Source organism: Mastigoproctus giganteus, chromosome 11 (assembly GCF_048544385.1).
Source record: "Mastigoproctus giganteus isolate SK-2022 chromosome 11, ASM4854438v1, whole genome shotgun sequence".
In the NCBI taxonomy this organism is placed as follows: Eukaryota; Metazoa; Arthropoda; class Arachnida; order Uropygi; family Thelyphonidae; genus Mastigoproctus; species Mastigoproctus giganteus.
Genome location: NC_143585.1, coordinates 84,030,745 through 84,042,895, shown reverse-complemented (window position 1 = coordinate 84,042,895; position 12,151 = coordinate 84,030,745). Strand labels below are relative to the sequence as shown.

Here is a 12,151-nt window from a genome sequence, read left to right as displayed (position 1 = left end):
AATATTTGCCCGTAGAAATACGTCGAACCAAACACCGAGAGAAATCCAAACGTAAATATTTTCAAATTTATATTCGTGTCCAGTAAACTACTCCACATAAATAAAAAAAAAAAAAAAAAAAAGTTAAACTGCAGCTATTATCAACCCACTTGCAGGATGGAAGCCTCCTCAACAATTCATGCAGAGGAAAATGGACCATACTCTCCCACGCTGGTCCAGTGCGAGTTTGCAGATCGACCGTATTTAGCAGCTAGGGGCTTGAACCCCGGTCTACTCAAGGAGCGTGTGCTACTGCACTCTCGCTCTTGACCACTCGGCTACGGAGGCCCTATCAAACTACACCACATATCGAACACAATTTGGTTTGGTCTGGCTTTTTTTCAACTCATCTATCGCCGTCCATTTGTGTAGAATTGCAAGGGCAGCCTTTTGCCTCTCCAAATCCTCAATTTCAGTTTTAAGGCATTTTAGTCTTGCACTTCACATGCCGTTGATTTTTAAGTCCTTTTTAAATCCTTGATTATCTCCATTTCAAATTGTGCTTCATGTGGGCTAAAAGTTAAAGAGCCGCAGTTACATGTTCAAAGAGCCATAGGTTGCCGATCCCTTCCATAGGATGATACACCTCAAAGCTGTTCATGGACGGGTTTGTGAGATAAAAAAAAAAAAAAAAAAAAAAAAACATCTCACGACCAAGCCTGACTCCTTTTCCTTGACAGTGGTAGACCCGAAACTAGCCAACTCCAGCTTCAGATGGAGACCTAAGGCTAATAAATTATTTTAAATATATAGACATGCTTACCTCTGAGATCACTCAATTTTGTTATGTTTGACCCAGCATTAACTACGGCTACTCCATAGTAAGTGGCGTCTGTGTCCCCGTATAGTTCTGCAGCAACAGGCTTCATGTTATAGTACCTAACGAAATATAATTTGTTAGCTAGCAGTTCAAACACAAAAATGACATAATTAATGTTAATAAAGTAGTGTAGCAGTTAGATTTTTTAAAAAATGGATTTGGTTTTCCTGCAAAGAATGAAATATTATTTTTTTAAAAACGGCACGAAATGAATATCTTTTTTATATTCTAAGTGATGAAAATTATGTTTGATTGTTTTAGTAATATTTAGAATACCATAGTTACGAGTGTTTCTTTTATTTGTACTGATTAGTATTCGGGCATGGAGTGGCGACCGAATGGCGATCGCCACCGGAGCCAGCAGAAAGATTGGGTCATTAATAGTTGACATGATAAATGGTTCAGATGGGACGAAACGTGTTGGGAGGTACCGAGCCAAAACTTGCCAGTTCAATGTTGCTGGTGTGGCAGTTTTCTTTAATAAGTTTGAAATGGGATTTCTTGAGGTCTGTTATGAACTTAGCTCCGCTTTAACCTTTTAACTACATTAACACCATCACAATTTAACCATACGTTCTTGGAATACATTTATTTATATAGAGCTGATTTCAAAGTAGTTAATAGGTTATTTAAATTACTAACTTGCTTTATTTCACGACGGTCACTTAAGATAACGATACTAGGAAATAGTTAGGTTTATTCAAGCAAAGTGAATGAATTTCACTTTGCTTGCATGAACCTTAAGATAAAAGCTGAGTTAATCAGTGGCCGAAATTGAATTTTGCAATCGCGATTCGAATCCTATCTGTAGGGAGGAACTTTGTGGGCGAGTGGCCAAGCTAGTTGTCTAGGGCGACGGATGAGCAGTATTTTTTTCATAATGAAACTCGAGTTTTTCATTTTGCAAAAGCGGGTAGCAAGATCGTAAGAACGCTTTCAATTTACAGACATGACGTACTGATGTCTCAAAACCAGCCAATTTTAACTCTTAACTTTTGTGTTCCATTACGATTTTTAAACGTAGTAGTACAAGAGTGTGTTAGTTTCTTTTTGTGCAAGATTTTATTGCGTGAAGCATTAGGTTTTATTTAATCATAGTTTCTCTATTACTGTTCTTAAGTTATCGCAAACCAAACATTTCTAGTTGAAGTGAATTTGGAGAGAAACAAAATTGAAAATTGTTAGAGGAAATGCAGTATTTTTTGGTTCTTCAACCTACACAAAATTTATTTTGAAACGATGACGTGCCGTTCAGAGAACACCAGGAGCACTTGTGAAAAGAAACACGATGCTTTTCTGTTAAATAAGATGCAGTATTTTCCGATACTGTACAAAGATGCTCTTAACCAGGGAGACATTCCTCTCCAGGGAGGGGGAGAGGAGAGCCTCCCATAAGACTTCTTTTTTTTTTTTTTTTTCGCTCCCCATGTTCGTTTTTGTAATGCGCAGAATTCCACTTGAAAAAACAAGTCATTTAAAAATGGAATTTTCCGACCATGTAATTCATTTTCACTATTTGTAACTACTAAGGGAGGCGACTGTACATAACACTTCGGCGAAATTATTTTACTTATTTAAGACTGATAGAAGTTTTAATGTTAATGGCTTACCTTCCGGCCGTATAAACATCTCCTCCATCTAAAGTAATAACATCAGCATTTCCCTCCTTTATTGCTTCTAGGCAAGCCACCTTACTGTCTTCTAAAATACATTCCACCCTTGGTGATATTCTTCGAGAATAAGCTGCCTTGGATAAGTCTTCGCATTTTTCTTGACCTAAAGGCGAAGTTGTACACATCCTGAACAGCTTGGGTGGGCTGCTTTCAGAAGATTTCTCCATAGAAAATCGGAAGTTGCCTGGGTTAGATAATAATACTTTAGATATGCAGTCTGTTGGCTGATACATAATTATTTAAAAATTTCACGAAAATTTCTCGTTGATAATACAAGAAATAAAACTAAATGAAATAATCGAATTCAAATATTAAATGTACAAATATTAACACTTTTGCAAAACTATTTCAAACTCGTGTTATTATTTTTGACTCGGTGTTTTTCCCCCTATTACTAAAGAAAAAAGGGCTACTCTGTTATTATACTTAAAATTGTTTTCGCTCTCCAAGTTTCAAAAGGGATCATTGTCTTGTCCAAGGGCAAAGTTGTGTTTTTCAGATATTTTGAAGATTTAACTTTGCGTTTCTTTTTCTAAAAAAAAAAAAAAAAGCATAAGAGACTCAAATGAATTCTGTTTCCTAAAGTTGAAGATCACAACATTAACTAATGGCCTCGCATTTGTTATGCACCTTGTATAATCATCAAGTCACGGTTTGGTTGGCCCTGCAGTTTTCAAGAATAACTAGTTATATCAAGACAAAGAATAAAAACTGATAATCACACTCAGCTCATTCTGACGACTGCTTACTGTCCTTCCTGTTCTGTAGTTAGATTATAGATATTTTATACTGACATGGAGCATTAACTACATTCACTGCTATGGCTGCCCTCGTCGTTGTTTAAGTGAATAGTGTTAATGCGTGAAAGTGGCATCGATTCACTATCATATATTTCCGAACTTCGTCGGGGCTGAAGTTGAGAAATGTTTAATAGATAGAAGAAATCTATATCCAATAAAAAAGGGACAAAATGATCGTGGCATACTCGTAGGCAAACAGACCTTAGAATGCACGCAATTTATATGCACGATATACTGATCCCTCATAGTACTACTGTTTTTTTTTTTTTTTTTTTGTTTTTTTTAAGGATTGATTGTTTATTCCAAACAACTATTCGCCCACCTGCTGTGATCCGTTCGCCTGGTAATTTTGACTTTTCAGCTTTTGATAACGTTCTTGTTTCATTCGGATGCCTTTTTTCAGGTGCGTTCACATAACCATAAAGTGCCTGTTGTCTTCACTATGGCCGTCTGCATATAACGACTCGCTCGCAGTGGGTGATTTTCATGAAATTATTATTTTCATACATATCACTTAGTCCATCCATATACGTACATTGTAGCCGAAGAAGCACTGGTTGTTATGTTTGTTGCTGTTAGCTGAGTGAGCAACATGGCGGATGTGAAAAAATGAAATCTAGTATTTTAGGTTTAAAAAGTATGCATAGTGAATGTCGTTGTTTTTCTGTTACCACTTTACTAAATATATAAATAACGAATTATTATTTGTTAATTTTATTAATCACAGGAGAAACATGAAATGTTATATTTCAGTTGTTATTAAAACCCAGGAAGGAAAAAAGTAAAGTACATTATAGAAACGTTGACTGCATACTACGATCTGAGTTGAGGTACGTGTTGCTGTTTATTTTATTAATGTGATTCTGCTTATTGTTGCATTTCAATTTTTATTAAAAATCCAGGAGGAAATAAGTAAAGTATTTAAAAAAAAGTTGAGTGAATATTGTCGTTACGTTGTGTGGTATAAATAAGTAAATTTCCATTTATTTTCTAGACAGCCGTGGCCATAATTAATTAGTAACAAGTGAGTTAGCTATTTTTCAATTCTGTTTAATCTCAGTAAAAGAAAATCGAACACTCGTGAAATGCAACGAACTGCGTATATTATCTAACTTACCATTATAAGAGTCATATGATGCAAGAAAGCAAGCTTATACTCTAAAAGTTTGTCTAGTTCTTCCTTGAATTTATTTAAGCCATCAACTTCCACAACGACAGATGGAAGTTTGTTCCAGCAAATCTCCACACATATATTCTGCAACTGTCTTTCCTCAATTTGAATTTATGCTCCCTCAGGTTTGTAATCTGAGCGAGAGGAAGAATCCCATCAGCATTGAGCCTGCTCAACCCATTCAATGCCTTATACAGTTTAGGGTGTAACTAGTTCTCAAAAAGAAGGAAGTAGTTTTTTTTTTTATTATTGAAGGTGCACTTGAATAAGTGCACCTTCGATAATAAAAAAAATAAGTACAAAGTGATTGTATAAATGGGACATCTGTGCCTAGAAACGATTCCTCCACCTGGATGGATTTACTTGAATATTTACATGCAGGATTGTGGCCATAAACGATTCGTAAGTATAGCTGATCAGCTCAATGGAACGTCCAGTAACAGGTTTGTAACATATCTCCCTGACGTAGGAATCTGAAGATGCTATAAAAAAAAAAAAAAAAACGCGTATAAACGTTAGCAGGAAAACTAAACGATTTGCGAATAACTGTTTAAGAGTTCAACGCCTTTAACACCCGTAAGATGACGTTATTTGCAACTTTGAAAGAGTTCGGATTATTGGGTTGTCAGAAGCTGTATGGTCAACACGGCAAATCGCTGTTCGTGTAAGTTGTGATGTCCGAAGAGTTAGAAGCTGTTGGCAACCGTGGATACTCGGACACGTCGCTTTTGTTCTGGCGGAATCATGCAATCTTGACTGTAGCATAGCAGTTGAAGTCCATTTTTCAAAATTGTCTGCTCTCCTTGAAGTGACAGGACAGTAGCATAAAAATTAGTTAAGCAGTTTCCATAACTCTATTTTATTGAGCAAGGGAAGGTACGGTAACTATAACGCTTGCTTTGCATCGTTCGTCTCACTTCGAATTGTGTTGTCAGGTGGGATGAGACAAAAGCTTCACTTTTGACAAAAGGTTGGAAGTCGCTGTTAAAAGCCGAAGATTTTTCCTAATGATTCAACCTCTTTTAAAGTAGCAAAAAGAAGCTACTTTTCAGTCATTTGGAAAGATCTTGATTTGCTTTTCTTGTTATCAAGAGGAGGAGGTTGTTTAAATGTTTCCTAAGGATTGTTTCAAACCAGCTATTGAAAATCAACTATGGTGAACCTTTACTAGTCAGCAAGGAATAACGTCTGATATTAGTTTATAACCCACTGTCAAATCATAATTCGCTCTTTAAATGATAAAATAATCCTCCCCACTGGGAAAGAATTGCTTTAATATGATTACTCTTTATCCTTCCACGCCGTGTGGGTTCGATTCCTGTCTTTGGCAAAAGTTAAGAAATACTCCCGTTTAAAACGCAGTGAAGTTTTATTGTTTTTTTTTTTTCACACTATGCCTGGGGCAATTGGTTTCAGGTGAGGATTTCATGGTTTGTTCCTTCCAAAAAAAAACCCCTCTTATTTTTCTTGCAGAATTTCCGGAAGTTGAATTGTTCAGAATGAGCTTCGGATCAGCTAAGGTAATATTGGTCGGATTGCTACTCTCTCTGGATGAAAAACCAATTGTCCAGAAACTGGACAATTGAGAGTCAGCAAGGTACTGAGGGGGAAAAATCCTATCTCGCCGACCGGCCTTTCTTCGAAGTGGCACCTGAACTCCAATTCCAGGTCTCCTCAAAGTTCCGGCAGTCGGGGGGGGAATAACCCGCCTGCTCCCTCTCAATGCTCCTAACTGTACTCTTCCTCTCCCACGGCCTAACTGAACCACGATGTGAAAACAAACAAAACAATAAAATAAAGTAAGATTAAATTCAATATATGAGAGATACAATAGAACAGTTACCGCGGCCTAGATGCTGGGCTGTGGTTAGGAGTGCAGAAGCCTCCTCTGCATTTCAGTGGTGATTTATAACACTGGGCATTGAGCTCAATAGGTGGAGGACTTTTTTCTGAGTAGGGACATTTATGGAGTGACCGTTGATGTCTCTAAACTTGAATCCCATTCAGCATGTATAGAATTCTCTGAGAAGGCGAATGCATCCCGAGTAGTCAACATTTCCTTACTGAAATTATTAAAATATGCAGCCTATTTGCGCTGAAAATTTCAGCGCCAGATCCAGGCACGTTCAAACCGTTCAGTTGAACTGACCTCACGGATTCCTAGGAACAGCTTACCCCAAGATCCATTCAGTAATAAAAATTACCAAGAATTGCAATATTTGTAAATTTTAATTACGTGGTTCACTAGCAAGAAGGTCCTTCGGAAGTTGTAATTAGAAAATTTTTATTTTTTAATAATTTTTTTTTATTTCTTGGACTCAACAAATTTCTGGCACTGGCTGAAATCAGTGATCGGCTGTAATGATATATTACATGTGTTAAAAAGTTTAAGGTAGCATCACTAAAAGTAGTCAGATCGTTAATACTACGATATATTGTATTATGATGTCCTGCAAAATGTTAAGTTTCTATGTTTGTGTTAAAATGCAATAAAATACACTTACCGAGGTAGGTATTCCAACGATCTTCTCCTTCGGCTACAGCCAGAATGCCTGTAACGCTGGACATAGATACGAATGTTCTTTCAAACCAAATCGGCCGACGAATTTTAGGCGCAGGGTACATTGCATAAATATCACGAAGTGTTGACAGAAACCTTTCTATCTCATCTGCACCTGTCACAAATATTACAAAAAAAAAAAAAAAAAAAAAAAAAAAAAACCATTACCAATCATCTTGCTATACATCATGTTATCTCTCTACACATTAAAAAAGTTTTTCTCCTAGTGATATTTATTCTAACCAATGGGCGAAGAGGGCGGGACAATTACGTCACCACAAATGCGCAGGTAAATAATTACATAGGTCATATCCTGATTAGATTTCGATCAGTGCGTTATAATAGTAGTATATTAATATGTTATTATTATACAAATAATAACATACTAACATTATACTAATATTCTACAAATAAAATAACATTATACAATAGAAAGCTAATCCAAAGATTGAACTATATCGGGACGATGAGTCCCTTCATCAGCTGACATTAATATACAAAAAACGTTACAATGGAACATAAAATGATGCCTGGCGTGTATTAGACAGTGAAGCACGTGCACGAGGTTGGTGAACGTTAAATGGAAGGTACACAAATTGATTACTGAGCAGAATCAGACATTGCTGTTGACAATGTAGAGTGCGTACGTGGGACGCATTGCAAGACAGTTGCCTCCATAATGAAGGGACCCGATATAGTTTGTACATTTGTGAATGGTTTAATATTTTGTAAATATTTTAAATATTTGTATGGTTTTTAAATGTTTATATAGTTTGTAAATATTTTAGTCCTGCTCTTTCGGATGCATCAGTATTCCTTAAGCATTATGGAACCTTGAAGCAAAAGGCCTTTTCCTAAGTGACATATGTAAACGCAGGTAAATAATTACATAGTGATATTAATGTCCGATTTGTTCAGACACATCGTGTCTGAACAAATCGGCCATGCAAGAATTTTACAACAACAACAAAAAAAGTAAGTTGAAATTGGAGAGTGTATATATTTAAATATGTTAATCAATCTTGGTTATAACTAAGGCCGAAAAACACGGTCACTGTGATTGCCTTAGAGACTGAGAAATTAGTTTGACGACTAATATTTTACACGTCAGCCTAACTGCGAGTTTAATATTTAACACGTCAGCCCGACTGTGAGTTTGAAGTGTTAGTTTTTTTGTTTTACGATCCCTGTAGTTTGTATCAAGTGGCGAAACTACCATACCGCCTGTTATTTCAACGCCGGGAGGAACAGGAAGTCGGGAGAGGCGGCTGGATGGTTTGTTTATATTAGTGGTTAAAGAGCACAGAAGCCTGTTCTTGATTATCGTGAAATTATCATTAAAATGAAAAATTGATGATGTAGGGAGGTAGTGCTGACGAAAATAAATTTAAAAAATCACTGTAGAGCGTTTATTTAAAAACTATAAAAAGATAATACATTTATACATCGATAGATGGAAAAATGTATTGTGTTTTTGTACATTTATCTGGTGGCGCTGGCGTCGCACGCCAACGCCACTTGATCGCTGCTGGGTATACCATTTACACTGGTGTTCAAAGAAAGTGCATCAAATAGGAATTTCACATTTCTAACCTTTCTTCGCGATGGTATTTTACATTAATGACTAGCATCACAAATAGAAATATAAACAAAAGATATTTATTACTAGTTGAGGCAAAGTTAAGTAATATTTGACAGGTGCTCTCAAAATATTCCAACTTGAGCATTTGCAACCTTTATACAACAGTTTTAGTAAACACTACAATTATAGCTCAAATGTTATCAGAAGCCCTCAATTTGCTTCAAGTTTATCATTTTAAATGGGAAAACAAAATGAAAAGTTCACCAGGTGCAAACTAATATTTAGTTGAACCGCCCCTGGCCCTGATGACAGCAGCACACCGTCGAGGCATTGGCAAGATCAATTTCTGAAGATAATCAACTGATAGTTCGTCGTTCCAAACACTAATCATGGCTTCCTGAAGTTCACGAAGGGTCTTTGGTTTTTTTTCTGGCAACTGCAGATTACACACGATGCCAACAGTTCTTTATAGGATTCAGTTCCAGGCTGTTTCCTGGCCAGCTAACAGTTGTAATGGACCATTCTTCCAACCATATTTTCACCTGTAATAAATGTAAACACATTATCGTCGAACTATTAATGCAGAAATTAAGCTAAAGTAAGTACAGAAGTGCCTACTTACACTTTTTGCCCGATGACAAGGTGCAGAGTTGTCCTGAAAGATGCGTTTACTTGGCAGGTAGAAATGGTCTCTAATGGTTGGCAGCAGTCTGGATGGTATTGTTCACCACGTATACGGCGAATCGTTGTCTCTCATCAGAGCCATGCAGGTTGAATTTCTTCTCATCCGAGAAAATAACTGATTTCCACTGCTCTTGGATCCATTTGACATGCTCCTTGCACCAAATTAATTGGGTCTTTTTCATTTTTTGTGTGTGAAGGGCTTCTACTTAGGACGACGGGCTACAAGTCCATTTTTGAAGAGCCGTCTTCTGACTGTTACTGCACTTGCTACCACTCCTGTATATTCTTCCCATTCATTTTTCAGCTCAGACGAAGCTTTAGGGGTTTTAAGGCAAAAGCGTTCAAAACGCGGTCTTGTTTTGGCGTAGAAACTCGTTTGCCTCTTGTTCCTTTTTCAATTCCTACTATTAGTTCACACTCTCCCGATATATATTTATATATCTTGTTCAAATTTTCAATCGTTAATAAAATACTTTTTATTCATCCACTTAAGTTCAAATAAATTTTTTTAAACTCGTAGTGGATGACACTTGATGTTAATACAGTTTTTTCAAATATTAATTCATTAATTAAATTTAATTAATTAATTTTAGTTTTATATGGGAGAAAAAAATTTCTCTTATATAAGATATTTAGCAGGATATAAATTTAGGAATAAATACCGTCAGTGGCGAAGCGTGTAGATCGCTGGAAAAAAAATTTCTTTTTCAGATTCTTTTTTCATTCTGGGTTCTAGTCTGAGTCAAGGAGGGAACAAAATGGAAAATGAAACATGTGAATAAAAATAATAGTCCAACACCATGTATAGAAAGGAAAATTGCAAGGAAATTCGCTTTCTATTTTGCCACTTAATATTGTGATTCTGTCATATGTATATACATATTTATATTAATTGTAATTATTTAATAAAAAGTAACTAAAATAAAATTTTTCTTTGTTGTCCTAAGTAGGAATTGACTTTAAAAAAATTTTTTTTATATTACTTGTTTTCTATCAGCAGAACCAGTTTTCTTGAGTTTGGAAAGAAATCTACTCACTGTCGACTGATTACAAGACATTCTATAAGCAATATGATGGGAAGAACATCCTTCCTCACTTAAAGCAACAATAGCACTCTTTCTTCGTGGCGTCAACTGCATGTAATTCGCTATCTTGACATAAGCAAAGGAATGACTGCAACTCTTGCACAGCGTGCTTATATAGCTGAAAGTAACGGCTGATGCAGTATTACGTCATCACCTACCCTTGTCAATCTTATCTGATGCAATCTGTAAGAAATATTACCATATACTTACGTTATTCGGACGACAATTACAATTTTAAGAGGTGATGCACTTTCTTTGAATACCAGTGTAAATACAGCTTCTTCCAGCAACACTTCTTTCGACTTTTTTTAATGTCTGTCTATTTGATAGACTGCTTTTATCACTCTCCACATCGTATTTTAAAGCAAATGTCTTTATAGATTCTTTTTGCTTTTTAATATCTGACACAGCCTGTTGGCCATTACCAAATTCTTCAGCAATTTTTTTCCAGGAACATCATTTTCAAGTTGTTCTATCACCTTGAGTTTATTAATGATAGTTAGTGTTTTGTTTTTATTTCATTTTTATTGTTTTAGAACCCATAATTATATAAAATATGTTCACTTATGTACATATGTATATACGTATAAAGAAGTACGCAAATGAAGCGATATAAGCAATAACATCCGTCCGACTCAGAGTCAACAACGATCCTGAACAACCCACAAGACAATGTAATGTATGTACCGTCCCTCTCTGCGCAGTCAATCAGCACGCAGTGAGAGTTACTCATCTGCCTTCCTAAATCCCGTGTGTCTTTCAAAGTACTCAACTGTGAACAGAATTTTTCATATTTTGATTCGGATTATCCACCATCCGGATCTCTAACCGGATTATCGAGGGTTTACTGTATGTACTTTCGCTACTGTCTGTAACTTAGGATTGGCGCGACTTTTAACAAAGGTACAGTACAGTGGACTATTAGGAGAAGCTAATCTATCAACAGAATTATTTTGTGAAACGAATCGTATTGATTGAGGGAAACGTGACGAAGAATAATAGCCTAACCAATTAGGCTGTTATTTTATTTTTCTGGACATTTGAACAAGGCGAAAATTAAAGTAACCTTTCGTAGTTAGTTTTTTATTCAACATCGATAAAGCAAATTTTCTTCTTTAATTTATCACGGAAAGAATAAATGAATATATTCGAAGACTGTTCATTCGTATAAACATTATACAATTTATCTTGTGGAATTTTGTTTCATGTAGGATGGTCGTAAGTTTAAGGAGTGACTCCGTACTTTAATATCTATTGTGTTGCTTTTTCGATTTGTTTTGCGTCGGTAAATAGTTTTTATATCATCTGATTAATTTAATATTTCGATAAAAAGTTAATCACATTTAAACGCTTTTAAATTTGAAAATGTATAAGAATCGTAGCGTGAGGCCCATTATCGGTTGCACGGAAAGTTGGCATTATACCAATTTAATGCTAACAAGCATGGTAAACACCAGTATTTTCGCCTTATCACGTGACTAGATTTTACTGCGAACTGCTATTCCAGAAGACTTCCAATGCGTTGTCTTCCGCTGCTTTCCGAATTTCATCAGCAACGAGCGATGCCCATTTATTTGCATTATTTTGACTTTCAATGTGCCATCCCCCCCCCCCTTCACCTCAGCTAGCGACTACGTCTTAAACAAATTTGCCGGGGCTTGGTTATAACGAAAAGTAGGGTGCTCCCGAAATTGACATCGAGTACTAAAATATCATTGCACTAAACTCATTAACTTA

General features: G+C 36.0%; 1 protein-coding gene across 1 annotated transcript in view; it reads right to left on the bottom strand.

Moving 5' to 3' along the window:
• The window catches only part of LOC150078206 (transferrin-like), a 40,071-nt gene that overhangs the window by 6,173 nt on the left and 21,747 nt on the right, over positions 1-12,151 (bottom strand). Inside the window, exons 6-8 of the mRNA XM_090384255.1 lie at positions 7,008-7,178; positions 2,470-2,716; positions 803-918 (exon numbers count right to left, since the gene is read on the bottom strand). Coding sequence (XP_090240381.1) covers positions 803-918; positions 2,470-2,716; positions 7,008-7,178 — 534 coding nt within the window. The remainder of the gene's footprint in view (positions 1-802; positions 919-2,469; positions 2,717-7,007; positions 7,179-12,151) is intronic.